Source organism: Sus scrofa, chromosome 1 (assembly GCF_054392235.1).
Source record: "Sus scrofa isolate SSC_HxYL_T2T_F1_AM1 chromosome 1, Sscrofa_HxYL_maternal_Yorkshire_Landrace_v2.0, whole genome shotgun sequence".
Taxonomy (NCBI): domain Eukaryota; kingdom Metazoa; phylum Chordata; class Mammalia; order Artiodactyla; family Suidae; genus Sus; species Sus scrofa.
Window position 1 is genome coordinate 113376027 of NC_139383.1, and position 19373 is coordinate 113395399.

The window sequence follows — 19373 nt, forward strand, 5'->3', positions numbered from 1 at the left end:
GAATTGGGGCTTGGAGAAGTATAAGTCAACTTATTTTTTTTGGAAGTGTGGACCAAGTTAGATTAACTTTTTTTAGAAACAGAGAAAGAGAATATATTGGGAAACTGAGGGGGAACTCAAGAAGATCAAGACTTGATGAGCAGGGGTGCACAAAGGCCTAAAATTTTTTGCCATGGAGTTCCTGTCATGGCTCAGTGGTTAATGAATCCGACTAGAAATCATGAGGTTGCGGGTTTGATCCCTGGCCTTGCTCAGTGGGTTAAGGATCCAGCATTGCGGTGAGCTATGGTGTAGGTTGCAGATGCGGCTTGAATCTGGCATTGCTGTGGCTCTGACATAGTTTGATGGCTACAGCTCCAATTAGACCCCCTAGCCTGGGAACCTTCACATGCCCTGGCTGCGGCACTAGAAAAGACAGAAAGACAAAAAAAAAAAAAAAAATTTGCCAATAAGAGGGCAGAGATGTTCTTGTCTGGTTAGTCAAGAAGCAACAACAACATTCATGTATTTCAGAATTCTATCTTGGGCTATTCCTGAAATTAGAAGGAAGAGTTTGGTGAAATGATTTGACAGGAGAGAGAAAAAAGAATTGTATAACTGCAGTTTCGTTCTACCAGGCGGGCTGCCTCGTGATGTAGTTTTGAGGGTATAATCACAGAGGTGGGATTAATTTTCTTGTATCCTTATGTAATTGCTTAACACCCCACTTCTTCCTCTAAGGTGTAGCCCATGTAAAGAGTAATTATTTATTGTTTAGTCTAATCCACACTAGCACTGATGTCTCATAGTAGATGTTAACTCAGTTATTTCTCAAGGTTGTAGGTATAAAGGGCAAAGAACAAGCTGAAAAATGTTTCTGGAGCTAAGCTTGTAACATTGGTACTTCAAGAATGGACAGAAAACATGGGAAATACATAGTGAATACTGAGCACTCTGGAAACCAGCCAGTGAGTATTGGTAGAACCATGGTGGTATGTTCTGATAGCTCAGAGTCTTGTTTTCAATAATAATACAACTCTAATTTTTTTTATTACAGCCTAGTTCTTCCCCAAAGTAAGTTCTTAATCAACATTGTATGTGGAAGACAATTTTTAGCTATTCTATTGTTTCTTTTTAGTTAAAAAACTTGTATTTTTTTCTGTATATCAATACTGCATTATTGAGGATTTTTTTTTTTTTTTTTGGTCTTTTTAGGGCCACACCTGGCATATGCGAGTTCCCAGGCTAGGGGTCAAATCTGAGCTGTAGCTGACAGCCTACACAATAACCACAGCAATGCCAGGTCCAAGCTGAGTCTGCAACCTATACCATAGCTCACAGCAACGCCAGATCCTTCAATGGGAATCCTTAACCCATTGAGTGAGGCTAGGGATCAAATCCTCATCCTCATGGATACTACTCCAGTTTGTTACCACTGAGCTATAATGGGAACTCCGAGAAATTTATTTTACTACTCATTAATCTAAGATATTAGCAATTTGGGGGTAACAGTTTAATAAACTGTTCAAATAATTCTCTACAGTTGTCATAATTCAAGTACAATGAGCCTTCAATTGATTGTATTAACAAATCATGTTTTTAAAATGTGATGTATAGATTTTTGTGTTAACCTGGATTTTTAGTGTAATGTGTAGATTTGTCAGAACTCAAAGATTTCATATATTCTTGAATGTCAGAAGTTAGTCTTGTAAGTGGCCTAGAAAGCAAATTATCTAGCAAGTCCTTTAGCTTAGCCTCTACGTAATTGCATATGAATTTTTTTTTAGTAAAGAATTGTATTCAAGTGAAATATTAGAGGTCAATTATATACAATGTTATTGGACTATTGCTTATGTTTTGAGAAGAAACAATTTAGTACTCTGTGATTTGAGACTGCCTTTTATGTAACCATGCATCTGACTAGAGCCCTTGATACTAGAAACAAATTGAAATATATTGAGAGAAATCAGCATAAGTTTGAATGGACAGTTACATTCTGTAGGTAAAATATTTTTGTTCTCCTGCACTAACAAGGTAGTTATAAGGCAGATAAATTGTTCACTTGATTTTTGGTCAGCATCCCTTTCCCCTAAAGATGTTCTTCATGGTTTTTCTAGTCTTGCAGCCATGTCACTGTATCTTTACAGTGTCAACATACTCAGATAAAAAGGTCCCTTTAGTAAGGAGTTTGTCATCTTGAATATTTCCCCAGACAATCCTGAGAATTTTCAAATAAAGGGCACATATCTTTGTCATTGACTATTTCACTTTACATCTGGATATTTAGATATAGTGGTAGAGAAATTCTTTTTTTTTTTCATTGAGAATCATTTTCACCAATGGATTAAAAAGCAGTTGAAGGCTACATAAAAAAATAAAAATCTAGGAGTCTCTTTTTCCCTTTTATTAAACATGAATTGGTAATCTCTTTTAAGTTACAGTGTAAAATTTAAAATTTTATTCCATGAACATAACTAATGCATATTAGATGTATATAATGGAGATTATTGGCTTCTACTAAGAGCTAATTAACTATAATTTATAGCTACCCAGCTGCTCAAATTTTAACTTTAGAGACTCTAATCTCAGTATAGTCGTCCACCATCTTCCTTCTCTTAAATATTTTCAATTCTGATAAGTTTGGCCAGTGAATTTTTATTTAATTACAGAAGTTCCAAAAATACTGAAGTTTATCAGCTACAAGCAAATTGAATACCTGAAGAATAGTGATAGTAATAATACACAGAAACACAAAGTTTTATAGAATATAAATCTTTATGATTTTCTCAAAGTTACCTGTTTAAAAAGATGGAAATTTGTTAAAAGTGCCTGTGTGAACCATATCTTCTCTTAGTATCACTGCATAGCTATCTTGTTTATTTCTTTGGTGTGATAGTGTACCTTTAGAAAAACAGAATTTTTTGTGCCCAAGTATATTACTTCTTGACTGTATTTACTCATAATATACCCTCTTTTATGCTTAGTTATAGTTGCTCAATGGCCAGTATTGGCCCATCTATTTAGCCTGATTGTTTTAATAGAAATTAGAGATTAATTGAACTAGCAACCTCAATAGCATTTTTTGGGGTGGGGGGCAACTGTGGCATATGGAAATTCCTAGGCTTTTGAGCTGGGGGTCAAATTAGAGCTGCAGCTGCTGGCCCACACTGCAGCCACAGCAACGCGGGATCTGAGCCTCATCTGCAGCCTACACAAGACCAGAGATGGAACAGCGTCATCATGGATACTAGCTGGGTTCTTAACCCACTGAGCCACAGTGGGAATTCCTCAATAGTATTTTTAATAACCATTTAGGATTGTGTATTTAATCAGTGTAATTGAGAGAGTATAGTTAAATAATACTTTCATTGTCCTATGAGAAAAAAATTTAGATAAGTCTATAATATTTTTTGGCTGCAGCAAATTACATTTAACAGTTTACACCTCCTGTAAGTTTGTAACACAGATTGCTCTCCTTCTTTTTCTTAAAACTGTATCTGCAGTTAATCTCGCTTCAAGAAAAACCTAACTGCCAAAACCTTTCTTATTTGAACCCAACCTTTTATTCATTTACTTAAAAAAATTCAACATGTGTTTAAAAGACTTTCATGTAATAGGCATACATGTACCAAACACCAAGTATAAGCATTAAACTACTACAGATATAGTTCAAAACTTTGTTTTTCAGGGTTTTTTATTGAATACATTTGACACATAACATTGTGTAAATTTAAGGTGTGCAGTGTACTGCTTTGATATTGTTATATATTGTAATATGATTGCCACTGTAGTGATAGTTATCACATTACATACTTATAGTACAAGAATGTTGTCTATATTCATTATTCTGTGTATTAGATCACTACTCATTGCAAGTTTGTAAAATCTTTTCTTTATATCTTCCCCAAACTATTCCCTTCTTCCTTTGTTCTACCTACTCCATAAATACTTTGGTTGATATAGTTGTACTTAAAACATTTTCCAGCTTCCAGTCTTTATCATATTTATCTGCACATATTTTATCAAATTCAAACTAGTCAGTTGTGCTTAACCAATGAAGTATAAGATCTGTTAAGAGTAGAAAAATTAAATAAAACTAGAAAATGCATGTTGAGAGACTGCCAAATGGCTTGTCTTCCACAGGTCTTTCATGGACTGCCTAGTTCCGCTGAAAACAGAGGATGGTATTACTAATATTAAGGCTACAGGACCCATTCTGGTGTGAGGAATTTTAGTTAATGGGATATGCACAGATGGATACTGGTCTTATTAGACTTAGAAATCCTGGGTACTATAACCTGAATGTAACTTTGTTATTATTTTGAAAACTTCATTTTAAAAACTAGTTATAGCCTTGTAGAAAATTGCAAACATAGTACAGAGAGCGCCCATACACATAGCATTCAACTTCTTCTGTTTTTCTTCCAGTTTTATTGAGATATAGTTGACATATAGCACTGTATAAGTTTAAGATACTTGGCATAATAATTTGACTTACATACATTATTAAATGATTATCACAATAAAGTTAGTGAACATCCATCATCTTATATAGATACAAAATTAAAGATATAGAATTTTTGTGATAACTCAAGATTTACTTTCTTAACTTTTGTATATAACATATAGCAGTGTTAATTATATTTATCGTATTGTATATTACATCCCTAGTACTTATTTATCTTATAACTGGAAGTTTGTTCCTTTTGACTGCCTTTATTCAGTCCCCCCTCTCTTCCATGTTCCACACCTCTGGTAACCACAACTCTGATCTCTTTTTCTATGTGTGTGTTTGTTTTTGAAGTATAGTTGACCTACATATAGCATTACATTAGTGATTTGGTATTTGTATACATTTCAAAATACTCACCACAATAAGTCAAGTTATCACCAAAGATATTACATAGTTATTGACTATATTCCACACACTGCCTATATTATGCTTATGATTCATTTATTTTGCAACTTGAATTTTTACCTTGTACTCTCCCTCACCTATTTCCCTTACTAGTTCCCTCTATTATTAATAGCTTACATTAATATATTTGTTACAATTAATGTACCAATGTTGATACATTGTTATTTTAAAAACTCCGTACTTCATTCAGACTTTCTCAGTTTTTACTGATTCTCCCCTTATCTGTTTTCCACAGCAGTGGCTGCACTAACTTACATTCCCACCAACAGTGTATGAAGGTTCCCTTTTCTCCATATCTGATTGTGGGGCTTTTTAAAATAAGATCTTCCTCCATCAGTTTGCCATCTAATGCTATTTAACAAATCCATTAAATATTGATGAAGACAAAAGATAATGCCTGAATTTTAACATGAATAATTATATAAAATAATTAAATGTAACTTATGATGACCCAATTAGATTCTCTTGTTTTGAGAAGAAATATAATAAATGTATTTATTTATTCCTCAGTCAGGTTTCAAATAATCTTATTTGATCAAATATGCTGTAATATGTCACAATCTGATTTATATTTGTCAGAAGTATATTACTTTAGACATAAAATACAATAGTTTCTTATTTTCCTCCCATTCTTTTCTGCATACAGCCATTCTCGTACCTTAGAAACCATGAGGCTCACAGTTCACCATGTGGTTTTACAACACCACTTGATGTAACTGGTGATGCTGGTACCAATTTAACTGATGTCTGCACCAACAGAGAGACTCTTGGACCCTCGGAATTTCCAAACAGCGAACTCCAACATTGTCAGGTAATGTTTAGGGCAATACTTCTCTGGGTTATGATATAATCCATATGGAAATGCTCTTGATCTAATATTAGAGAAAAATATTCAATTTCAAATCATTCTTTTGAAAATCTACAGCATTATTTGAACATGTCAGATCACTGAGATGGAATGCAAAAGAGGTAGATTTATGGGCTCTTCATTTGAGCTAATAATCTTGATGTAAAGAAAAAATAAAGTTTAGGAAAAATATTGTAAGGGTCAAAACAAAGGGCAAAGATTGAGGTTCCTTTGTTTGCAGAAATGAGTAGGTGATGACAGCAAATACATTGCCAATGACTAACATTGTAACTCTTGCTCAGTGGAAGGTGAAGGCGTGTGATAAGACCTTGGGGCCCTAGTCTGTGGGTGATCTGCCTCCCTCTTTTCCCTTCTTGCTTCTAAGCCTAATTGAGCGCCTTCCATTAGCCTCCTGTTTCTGACTCTGTGTTTTCAACCTTGACTTAGAAACTGTTTAGTGCCCAGAAGCAATTTCCTGTATTCTTTACCTTGTTTCTCATTATTCTATTTTCTTTGCCTTAAGATCTGATCTCTGTCTTCTTCTCATTACACTCCTCATTGCCCGGTGAAAACTTGAATTTGATTCATTGCTAATAATGCCTACCAGTTTGGTGCAATTCTTCTGGCTCTGGACTACACTTCTTCTCTGATTTATCCTGCTATAGAGACAGTTTGGAAAGACTTTGATAAAATAAGAGAGGATAACCTCTTTATGACAAGAGATTTTGTGCAAGAATGCTTTGCTAGGAAATTATTTAGTGAATATATCTCTGATGACCCCAAACAAACCAAACCAACCAGCAAACTGAAAATTATTTCAGATGCTTCTACTTAGCCATGGATGGAAAACAATGCAGTCTTGGAGGTTTAGGTTGTTTGCAGTAATTCACACAGCTAGATAGCAGCAGTAATCACACTTGAGCCCATGTCTGAGGTCAGGTTAAGAGGAATATCTATCAATCTTGCTCCTCTTTTTAAAAATTGAAGCAAAAAAGTGAGGGTAATTTTGCCTTTGGTTGTGGGCATTGTCCTTCCTCTCTTCCACCTTTAATTTCCTTTCTAAGGCTTAGATGACATGGGTATTAGTCTTCAGGCTCTCTTAGTTGGTGCCCTGAATTCCCTTAGCCTTAGTACTCAATGCCCTTGAACTGTCTGATTGCCTAGTGAGTATCACTCTCAACACCCAAGTGGAGGTTATTATCTGAGATAGTGTCCCATATTTTGAGACACCTAAGAGCTACCCTACATGCTCCAAAGACATATGCACTCTTTAGCTACTTTAGTGATCATTTTCAGTCATCAGAAAAGGGATAAGAAAGAGCTAATTAGAAAAATTAAGTGTTTTTGAGTGCTTAGAAAGTGCTAGGAAAACATTCTCCATACTATTTTATCTACTATTTACAACAACCTTATGAAATAGATGATATTATCCATTGCAAGGGAATCAAGGCTTTGCAATACAATTCAAATTTTCAAATGTCGTTATCTAGTAAAAGGTGAATTTAAAATTTAAATCTAAATTTGTTGGATTTCAATCCTCATGCCCTTAATTACTATAATGCACTGCCTTTTGCAGAAATCTAATTTGGAGGATGTTTCTTATTCTATTTTTCTCAGTAGCAGTTGGAGGTAGATATTATTAACCCCATTTTTAATATAAGGCATGTTGAGAATCAGGCAAGTTAAACTTGCTCAGAATATTAATGGTATGGAATACAAATTAAAGACCTGATTTCAAGGCTAACATGTTTTATAATATATGATGTTTGCTCTACAATAACAAATTATAGATAAATAGATAGAGGAAGAGAGACAGAGACAGAGAGAGCTTACAAAGTAATTTTACTAAAATTCATCTCTATTTTAATCTTATCACATAGATTTTGATGGATGAAAGAATAGGATCAAAGAGGAAAGGCATCTTATCCAAGGAAAAGAGCTGGTAGCAGCAGAAGCTGGATTTCAGCAAATGTTTTCAACTCCAAATTTTATGCTGTCAAATACTAACCTCTATGAAGAGTTATCTAGAATATTTGATTAACTATTAGTTAATGCATTTAAAATGGAAGGCTACAAAGCAGACACATTTCTGATAGTTGATGGGCCAAAAAGGGGAAAATTTTATCAGATGACCTTTTGGGTCCCTCAAATCACTATACAGCAGTGAGCTACACATCTATAGATAATTCTTCTGATAGAGGGAGGAAAAAAGTGTTTTTTATTATATATGTTTTAATGTTAAATACAGACATATAAAAAGAAAGCAGAGATATCAGTGAAAACTTCTTTATTCCTAGTACGAGAACCAAGTCTTTAAATGAAAACTTAAATTTATGTCAGTATTTCTTTTCTTTTTTTTCTTTTTTCTTTTCTTTTCTTTTCTTTTTTTTTATTTCCCCAATACATTATTTTTTCTACTGTGAGAAAAAAGAATGTATACATGTATGTGTAACTATGTCAATATTTATTATCACAGGTTTTAATCTATTTTATGTCTATATATTCTTTCACTGAAGTAGTCTATCTATAAAAGGATTATTAATGGCATTAATTTTACTTGTAAAATTTGGTTTCAACTTTATAATTTTACTTAAATCCTTGCCAGGTGACACGGTATTTCTTCAGTGGCTGGTCTCTGTGGAGAATATTCCTGGTTTGTCTCTTAGCTTGTGTGATAACAACAGCAATTGGAGTACTCATAGTGTGTTTAGTGTATAATGGGAAAAATAATAATGCTTCCATTGTTATCCAACTTCCTGAAAACCATGGGACAACCTCATCAACAACTGCAACAACCTCATCTGCTAGTTCTGAAACTACACTTGCTGCCACAATAGAGTCTACCACAACATCCATCTCCACCCCCATTACTACAAACACTGCTAGCACTTCAACAGAAAATACCAGTGTAACACAGATGGAATCAACAAAAAGTACAGTAGCAGCAGCCATCACTTCATCTGAACCAACTACAACAAACACGGGTAGCATGACCACCAGGGCCACAACCATGAAAAACACTGCTGCTCCTCCCATTTCTACTGAACCTACAACTATCACAGTTCCCACCACTTCAATTGTGCCAACTACCACAACAACTGCCAGCACTACCCCTGAGGCTTCACCCACAAGTGCCGCCACCACTGCTTCCCCCACTTCTTCTGAACCTACAGCCACTACAGTTGCCACCACTTCAACTGTGTCAGCTACAACAGCTGCTAGCACTACCCCTGAGGCTACAACTGCAACAGCTACCACCACTGCTTCTCCCACTTCTTCTGAACCTACAGCCACCACAGTTGCTACTACTTCAACTGCACCAGTGACCACAGCTGTTAGCACTACCCCTGAAGCTACAACCACAACAGCCACAACTACTGCTTCCCCGACTCCTACACAACCTACTACCACTACACTTGCCACTACTTCAACTGCACCAGCCACCACAACTGTTAACACTACACCTGAGGCTACAACTGCAACAGCCACCACCACTGCTTCTCCTGAACCTTCAGCCACCACAGTTGCCACTACTTCAACTGCACCAGTGACCACAACTGTTAGCACTACCCCTGAAGCTACAACTGCAGCAGTCACCACCACTGCTTCTCCCACTTCTACCCAACCTACCACAACCACAGATGCCACCACATCAGCTCTGCCAACCACCCCAATAACTGCCAGCACTAGCCCTGAGGCTACAACTGCAATAGCCACCACCACTGCTTCTCCTACTTCTCCTGAACCTTCAGCCACCACAGTTGCCACTACTTCAAGTGAATCAGCCACCACAACTGTTAGCACTACCCCTGAGGCTACAACTGCAACAGCCAGCACTATTGCTCCTGCACCTATGACCACCAGTTTACCTGAGCTATAACCATTGTTGTTACTACTTCACCTGCACCCAGTACCACAACAACCACCAGCAGTACCTCTGAGGCTACAACTGCAGCATCTATCACTACAATTTCTCCCAATTCTACCTAAACTATTACCACCATAGTTGCCACCACTTCTAGTATTTCAGCTACCACAACAACCACCAGCTGCAACTGCAACAGCTACCACTACTGCTTCTCCCACTTCTACTGAACCCCCAACTACCAAAGTTCCTACCACTTCGATTGCACCAACTACTATAACATTTAGGACCATTCTGTAACTTGAACCTACCACTGTAACTCAAGTGTTTTTTCTCAGTCGAAGTCAATTGTAAATACCCTTTGAATTGTATTCATCACCATGGCTGTCTGGTTCAATTTAACTGAATCTGTGACCATGATTACTTTTTTGAATCTACTATTACTGTATTATAATACAAGTTCAAGCCCTTCTGTTCCACAATGGTAACCCCTTCCTCTCAACTGAAGCTCCAACTATATAAAACATTCAACAACTTGGCCTCAATTATGAATTTTTTCATTTTAAATGCACCTACAGAATTAGGTTAACACTGTCTTCAGACACTACTACCTTCTTTTCCACTGAATTTACACTACTGCAATACCTACCTTCATTTCAGTGAATGAATCTAGTCCATATTTTGGCATACTATACCCATCATCTTCAACTCCTTTTGTCACCTCCTCAAGTAAATATAAAGTCAACAAAGATGCTACCAACTCAGCTGAATTTATGCACAATACCATCATGACCTCAACTGAAATTATCTTCAAAATCTTGTAATAGAAAAAACAATACCTGTTAATAGGAAATTCAAACATAGCTAAGTAATTTACTATCTCAATATAGTTAACAATTTCACTTCCTCTTCAGATGAATCCATAGCCACAATGACATTGCATCAACAATATATGTTAACACTTAACTTCTATGGAAACTTTGTGATAGGGACCACCACATCATTTAATCCTATACTCTCTCTACCATTTCTACAACACCGCCATTTCTACTATACAAACTACCACACCTACAGACCTCACCAAATCCTCCAATACTGAATCTATAAGCTCTGTGACTTTTACTATATGTTATTCAAAGCTATCCATTACTTTGTCACCTGACTCTATGCTTCCTCTATTTATGGTATATCCAGTACGTCACTACGTAACACACATTCAACAGAAATGGAAAGTTCATAATGATCCCTTCTTTGGAACTACAGTTAGGATGCTTGCAAATTAAATCCTAATATTCATTCTCATGACTCCCACCCCAGAAACTATACCTACTATTTATACCATAGGTGATTTCAATTTCAGTAACTATGAGCATATAACTAAACAATTACCAAAATCACTTCTAAAACAAGGTTATCTAATATCTATTTCAGTTGTCATGAAAATGATAATTAATTTCATCCCCAAACAATATTTAGATTTAACACAACTGTATATTAGACCTGATCATTTAATGTGGATAGTCTCTACTTTGTGAGGTTTTAGATAATACAATTTTCAGACAAAGTAAGTCCAGTCCATTTGCTTGTGTTTGAAAAGTGTTATGATTAAATAAAAAGTTATTACATGTGAATATTCCAAAATTTTAGTCTCTAATACATGAATTCCATATATAGTAGGGAAAATTCATTCTATATTGTAAGAGTGTATTAGGTATGTTTACTTATTACATAATCTTTTTAGATTGTGCCAAAATTATTTTCATTTCATTCTCTTTAAATCATTTGTCAAAATACTTATATATCAATATAAGTAATATTTTAAATGTGTTTTCACTATTTTCAACAAAGAATTTTGTTTTCTACTACTTTTTTTGCAGTAATTTTTTTTTTTTTTTGTCTTTTTGCCTTTTCTAGGGCCGCTCCCGTGGCATATGGAGGTTCCCAGGCTAGGAGTCGAATTGGAGCTGTAGCCACTGGCCTACGCCAGAGCCACAGCAACGCAGGATATGAGCCGCATCTGCAACCTACACCGCAGCTCACGGCAACGCCGGATCCTTAACCCACTGAACAAGGCCAGTGATCAAACCCTCAATCTCATGGTTCCTAGTTGGATTCGTTAACCACTGAGCCACGATGGGAACTCCTTTTTTGCAGTAATCTTATAAAGGCATTCAAGAAATGCTTTGAATAACTATTTACTTATGCCTGCCATCTGCTGAAATATAGGAAAATTCAGAAAGATAAAATAGCAGTCCAGATAGTAGTAAACTCTTAAATCTGGACCCTGTTATTTAGGATAGTTTAAATCAATGCTGATGGTATATGTACTCCATTGCAGTCCTATTGATCAAAATCATCAAGGATGAACCAGAAATCTGCATTTTTCAAAAAATGCACAAACAGGACTAAAAACCACTACTTGAAACAGTGAATTTAGAAGTGTGTTGTGACTTGTATCTTTGATGTTAGTGAGACTGATAGAAATCAGTAAATATTCTTTTAAAGCATTAATAAAAGTCAGTTCCCTCTGTTAATGTTAATTTTACCTATAAACAAAGGATGTTACATAGTGTAGACACATAAGCACATGGTTAGAAGAGGGTGTGAAAATGCTTTCCTTACCCAAAAGGAAAAATGTGTTTGCAAGCAATTTAAAACAATTATTTTAATAGCCACTATGCTAATTAGAAATAATTTTTAACTGTCCTTTCAGGTCAGTCCTATAGAGGTACTTTCCCCCTGTGTTGCTGACCTGCTTACTGCAATTAATATAATAAAACTATTAGAGCCCTTTAATTCTATTTCTTTCCTCCATTATTTTTCAATTAGTAATATTTGTTTTTATTAAAAGTATCACTGACTGAACTTTTCATTTTTTGTTAAAGACATAACTTTTACTACTTTATTATTTTTTCTTTATTTTTTTTTTTCATTTTAGGGCCACATCTGCAACATTATGGAAGTTCCCAGGCTAGGGGTCGAATTGGAACTGAAGCTGCTGACAACTTTTACAACTTTCCAATTCTGTATCTCTGCTTTTAATCACGATGAGAACTGTTCTACTGTAGATCTATTGTGTAAATAAATACAAGTTTGCTTTGTAAAAGATGGAAGATTTTCCCAATTTAATGTATTTTAGGTCTCAATAGATATTTGTTTAATAAATGCATAAATTCATCACAGCAATGGTATATTAGGTAAGCTTCCTTAAGATATGGATCTGGCCTCTATGTTTAACCAGTGTATGTACCTGGAAACTAGTAGGTAATAAATATTTGTTCAATAAATGAAAATAGCAAAAAAATAAGAATTTATTATTCAATGAAGATTTTAGAATTGGAATTGTACTGTTAATCCTTTTTAATATACTTTTTAATGTTAAGCTTTTCTAATTAGTATTTTTTCTAAAATGTTTTTAAGTTGAAGTACAATATATGTGCAGAAAATGCACAAATCGTAAGGTACAACTCAATGAGTTATCACCGAGAAAACATACCCAAGCCCAAATCAAGAAACAGAACTTTCCTAGCACTTCTGAAGCCTGCCGTGTATCCACAGTCAAACACTACCTCCTTTTTCTTTCCCCCAACGTAAACACTGTTCTGATTTCTAACATCACAGACCACTCTACCCAATTGGGAATGTAGTAGGAATGGAATTATTATAGTATGTATTCTTTTGTGTCTGACTCTTTTGGCTCAGCTTTTTATTTGTGTGATTCATGCATGTTTTGTAATGATTTGTCTCTGAAAATGGGTGGTAAGAGTACATATATGTGTTCAATGTGAAGTTCTTCAGATCTCTCTGTATTTTTGAACTACTTCCTAATTTCTCCAAAATAGTATGGTTAGGACATAGCAAGTATCTTCTACATGAGTGCACAGCGAAGTCAGCAGGGGCTAGCTTACTTATGGTCTTATAGATTATGCTAAGTTTTAGTAATTTTCCTTTCCTCAGAGGAAATGCCTTAGTCCCTGTCTTACCCCAGCTTCTGCCTTAGTCCCAGAACTGACCATATCAGAGAAAAAAGTTAAGTGCTCCAGTGTTGGGCAGGCATGGTTCATATGCTCATCTCTGCTAATTTCAACTCAGATGAGGTGAGCAAGTGTCAAATCTCAAGCTCCGAACACTGTGACAACAGGATCCTGCAGTGACCACTTGCTGCAACCCTGAGCAGGGGGTTGATGCTTGCTTCTAAGCCCTTGTCTATGAGCTGGTTTGTAGCTTCTGATAAGATGCAGGTTCCTTTTGAGTTACTGATGTGTATCTATCTAATTGATTCTCTCTTATTTCCCAGTAGGGCTTGCAGTTTTACCTTGTTCTTTTAAGACCCCATTCTTCTTCTTCTCTTTCTTCTTTTTCGGCCATCCCTGTGGCATGTGGAAGTTCCTGTGCCAGGAATTGAATCTGAGCCAGAACTGCAACCTATGCCACAGTTGCAACAATGCCAGATCCTTAACCAAATGTGCCAGGCTGGGGATCAAACTGGCGCCTCCACAGAGACAAGCCAGATCATTAACCCGCTTCACCACAGTGAGAACTCCTAAGGCCCCATTATTGAAGACTGATTCTTTCCCAGGAACTTCAGCTCCAGGGGCTAGGGCCCTGCTGACTCTTGGCAAACCTTGACAAAGACTACAAAACTGCAGAGCTCTTGTTTTCTAATTTCTGTATTCAGGGCAGCTGTTGGGAAAAAAAAAATTATTCTCCAATAATTCCAATGTGGACACTCAAGTGCTAATCATCTATCTTCCTGAATTCTGGTCAGAGATCATAGACTTTGCATGGACAGGAGGCAAGCAACCTTGACTGCATTTGCCAAGCCTTTTCTCTTTAGAGATAGATTTCTGTACCTACTGTCCCCATGGGTGATCTATCTCCAGCCCCCAACACCACTCCTGTCTTGTTAACATCCAGGCTCCCTGATGCATTTTGAGGTAAGTCACCAGCATCTTTATTATTTTCAAAATTTTATTTGATCTGTTTGACTGATTCACTTCTAAATATTTTTTTTTTACTCCAACGCCTTCTACCTCCCTGCTATTAATCTTTTTTTCTAAGATCGTTATTGAGATATAATTCACATTGTAAGATTTATCCATTTAAAATGTACAATTCTCCTCTTCCTGTTATTCCTAACAAAGTGTACAATGATTACAGAATGACCTTAATTAAATGATTGATGGATGAATGTCTGGGTCAACCTCAACTTCACACACTAAACTTAGTTTGGGACTCATTAAGTTTTTTTTTAAAGATTTGATATTTAATCAAATTTCTGGTGATATAACACAATTCTTGAGAAGTTATGAAGATTAAATTATGCTCAGAGGAGTGCACCCACTTATAAAGTCACATTTGTCTATAGTGAATGTCAGTCCTGCAGAGGCCTTAAAATCCAGGTGTTAAGACCCATTTAGGAGGCTGCAGTGATATTTTACAACAACAGATGGTGCTATGTTGCTACTTTTCCTTCCTCTCTTTCTCTCTTCCCTCCTCCCTCCCTCCCTCCTTTCTTTCTTTCTTTCTTTCTTTCTTTCTTTCTTCCCCTTTCTCTCCCCTTCCTTCCTCCCTCCCTTCCTTTCCCCCATTAAAAATAATAACAAGACTTAGGTAATACTCAAGTGCCTAACTTTTGTCTTTTAAGAGGTAGATTATTTTTTTAAATCCTGAATAATAAGGGACATGGTGGTGGCCCCCAAACAATTAAGGCTTAGTATTTAAGAGAAGAATTGTATTTATGCCATATCTCTTTCTAGAAAGCAGAACCCAGGTAAACAGGTTGAAGTTACTGAGATGTAGTCTTTGACCCAACAAAGAGAAGAATAATCTAGCATGAGAGTCAGCTGAGAAAGGAATACTGAACCTTAGAAAATGGCACATGGCACGGAGGGGCTGAGATTAAAAGTTCACTTCATTTACTGTAGTCTGACCTGAATGTCTAGGATCTTTTTAACTCAAACTAATTACATTCATTTGTGAAAGCATTTATTATATTTCCCACAATAAAACACAACTACTATTATTTAAATAATCTTTGAAATGTATAATCAAAAGTAAAATGTTACATGTATTGCAAATTGTAGTAAGGCTAGAATGTAAACTCCAACAGGACAAGTGCTTGCCTGTTTTATTTATTGCTATATAAATCCCCATTGCTGAGTTCCCATTGTGGCTCAGTGGTAACAAACCCGGCTAGGATCCATGAGGATGTGGGTTCAATCCCTGGCTCCACTCAGTTGGGTTAAGGATCTGGCGTTGCTTCAAGCTGTGCTATAGGTTGAAGAAGTGGCTCAGATCCTGAGTTGCTGTGGCTATGGAGTAGGCCAGGAGCTGTAGCTCCATAAGACACCTAGCCTGGGAAATTCCATATGCTGTGGATGCAGCCCTTAAAAAAAAATCCCCATTGCCCAGAAGAATGTCTGATGTATAGTATGTTCTCAATAAACATTTGCTGAATGAATTAAAAACCCAATATTTTATCAGTAAGAATACGTTTGACATTTCTTAGTAGACTTTTAATGGAATTTACTGTTAATGTGGAATTAGAAAAAATCACTGGCGTGAATCAAACAGTTGCTTGTTTCCATCACATTTATAATGATACTCATTATTGTTGGTCCAAGATGTCACCTAAATAATCCTTCATTATTTTAAATTTGTTAAAATGACTTTCTGTCATAGATATTGGAAACTGAATTGAGTAAAAGAGATAACTATCCTTATATTTTACAATCACATAAGAAAATATATGAAATTTTCCTTTTTTTGAACTTGTTTTATCGATTTTATGCGAAGCACTAATTGAATAAGTACCAATTCTGAATGGGCTTTTGGAAATTTCTTTATACCTTTGTGTATTTTTTATGATGATTTTTCTTCATGCATTCAATTTAGCTGAATAACACTAGAAATATAATTATGACTAACTGCACTGTATTTTTAAACCTCTTGTCTGGCTCATTAGTTATTATGTCAATCAAACATTAAAGTGATTAATTAAAAATAATCCTGAAGTTCCCACTGTGGTACAATGGAATCAGCAGCATCTCTGGAGCACTGGGACACAAGTATGATCCCCAGCCCAGCACAATGGGTTAGGGATCAAACCTTGCTGCAGTTGGGGTATAGGTCGCAACTGTGGCTCAGATTTGATCCCTGGCCTGGGGACTCCATCGCAGGGAGGCCAAAAGAAGAAAAAGGAAAATAAAATAATTCCTTTGGCAAAAAATTGCCCAAAATTGCAGAAGACTAGCTATCTTAGTGGTCTCAGCAAAATAGTGGACCAAGGTGATTTAAATGTCATTAGACCGTAGTGCAATTTAAGCCAAGGAGTTTTATTGTGTGGAGGGAAGGGGAAAAAAAAAGCAATTCGACCTAGCATTAATAGGTGAATTTGAAAGAGACCACCAAATTCTTTTGGATAAAGAATGGCCAAATACAAAGCACCTTTACTACTTCATAAGCAAACTTTTCCAAATTCTTTTGGCTAAGAATCCACCAGAAGCCGAAGAGTCCTTATGGAGAATCCTGACGTAAGTGTGACTATGAAGATAGTTGGAAACATGACCACAAGAGTCCTCATTTTCACAACCTAGGATGCAAAAAGCAACCCCAGTTTTGGACAGAGTGTCAGTCTTGGATTTACTCGTACACTCTTTGCACTTTATATTAATCCAGGTGTGTTCTACTCTGTTTTGTTGAGTAATGTAGTATACCTGCCCATAGGTGTTCCTTCACAAAGAAAGATCATATAAATTTCACGATAACATATTTTCTTCAGTATGTTGAAATTTAGTCTTGCAACTCTTTAACTGATTAGGTATTTTGAGAGTGGAACATTCCAGTTATTGCAGAAGTATTTATTTATCCCTCTGTAGGCTACCAAAATAAGGAGTCGATGCAAATGAATGCTTGTGAAATTTTATCTACTGTGTGGTTATGGTGCTCCAGGACCAAATTAAGATAGTGTCTCCCTACCATCATATGATAATATATTACCAAAGATGCAGTTCAGCTAATAACAGGTGGCTAGGTGCTACTGTAGCTCTTTATTAGTAGGAATTTAAGAGGTTCAGACTTCTTCCAGCTGGCAGCTTTGCTGTTCCTAGGATATTGCCCTGAATCTCTATGTTACAGGATGGCTCACTCACTCACCTTCATTTGAACAGAAGGGAAGGGAAAGTAAGGGCATACCCCTTGCTCTTAAATACACAACCCAGAAGTTGTACACGTACCTCCCTCTCTCATACCAGGGGACAGGATTTAGTCATATGACAACATCTTTCTACATGGGTGGTTAGGCAGGGAAGTATTTGTTGTTAGCAAGCATGCACCCAGCTAAAAATTCTGGAGTTTGCTTACTATGAAAGTGAAGGAGAGAATAATTTTAGGGATAACTATTAATATGTCAAAAATGCAGCCAGCCTGGAAAAAAGCCCAGTTTGTAGTCATTTCAAATGTTGTTGATGCTGATCTTATCATCAGTGTTCAATACTATTGAAACATTTTATTCCCATGTTCTCTTATAGCCTATAGGCCCAAGAGTCATTTCTTGGCAGGCATTGTGTTATACTGCTTATTGAAACAAATCACTCCCCCACCTTCCCCTTCCTCCATAACTTTTTCATCACCTATTTATTTTAGACACTGAGGCAATGATGTTCTGTTTTCATTAATTCTAGTTAGAACTTTTAAGCTAAAAATGATGAATACATTTATAAGGAGGCTTTTGAAAGAGTTAAACTTCACAAAACACGTACACACTGCACCCCTCTGTATAGCTTTAAGAGGGCAGAAAGCTTGTTCGCTTAGCCTCTAGCATAATGTCTGGTGTTTGCTGAACAAATAAAGATTAGCCAGAAAATTTGAAAAGTTAGGGTTATTTTTTCACACACACTCAAAATATCTCTTTCAAATTATATCAGTGAATTCCATCACTTTTCTTTAAAACATGTTCTAAGATAGTGGTTCTCAGACTTTGATGTGCATTAGAGTCATCTAAGCAGAGTACAGGCTGCCCACCCTGATTTAGTTGGTATGGTGTGAGGCCCAGGAATAAACATTCCCAAGATGTTTTCCCATTCCTTTCCAACTCTGGAACTTACTTTACCTGCTTCTCCTTGTTTTCAAAAAAGAGATCCAAGAGCTGTTTAATGGGCTATCTGCTTTTTCTTCACCCTGAGCTGGAACAGTGGGTAGCTACTAGCTTGAAAAACAGCAGGAGGTTTTGATCATGATGATTAAATTGGTTGTGTCACTTCTCCTCTTGGGGCCTCAATTTTTTCGTCTTCTTTTTTGGCCACACCTGCAGTACATGGAGGTTCCCAGGCTAGGAGTTGAATTGGAGCTGTAGCTGCCAGCCTACACCACAGCCACAGCCACATGTGATCCGTGGGATCCAAGCTGTGTCTATGACCTACAGCACAGATAAAGGCAACAGCAGATCCTTAACCTGTTGAGTGAGGCTGGGAATCAGACCTGCGTCCTCATGGATGCTAGTCAGATTCATTTCTGCTAAGCCCTGATGGGAACTCCCTCAATTTTTTCAATTGCAGATTGGCAGAGTAGGAATAGATGGTCCACATGTTATTCGTAGATAGAGATGTATTAAATTAGATGAATCTCTAACTAGTCAATTAGTGGTAATGATACATCTATCATAAAAGAACATTTTTGGTTTTGAATTAGTTTTGATTACTCATTGTATGAATCAATTTTTAAAACTGTTAATGTTATTTAAATACCATTCTTTACCAAGAACG

The 19373-nt window shown here is 36.3% G+C and overlaps 2 protein-coding genes across 4 annotated transcripts in view; both read left to right on the forward strand.

Moving 5' to 3' along the window:
• The window catches only part of LOC146406302 (uncharacterized), a 134778-nt gene extending 123306 nt beyond the window's left edge, over positions 1–11472 (forward strand). For 2 of the 3 annotated variants that reach the window (XM_084966689.1, XM_084966692.1), the window contains exons 4-6: positions 816–947; positions 5544–5708; positions 8350–11472. In XM_084966689.1, the coding sequence (XP_084822815.1) occupies positions 891–947; positions 5544–5708; positions 8350–9624 (1497 nt within the window). In that variant the 5' untranslated portion in view covers positions 816–890 and the 3' untranslated portion in view covers positions 9625–11472. Of the gene's footprint in view, positions 1–815; positions 948–5543; positions 5709–7624 lie in introns of all 3 variants that reach the window. The other variant, XM_084966693.1, reaches the window with a different exon arrangement.
• Positions 11473–14385: 2913 nt separating this feature from the next.
• DYNAP (dynactin associated protein) overlaps positions 14386–19373 on the forward strand; it is a 59912-nt gene continuing 54924 nt past the window's right edge. The window contains exon 1 of the mRNA XM_085003317.1: positions 14386–14546. The gene's annotated coding sequence lies outside the window, so the exon portion shown is untranslated. The remainder of the gene's footprint in view (positions 14547–19373) is intronic.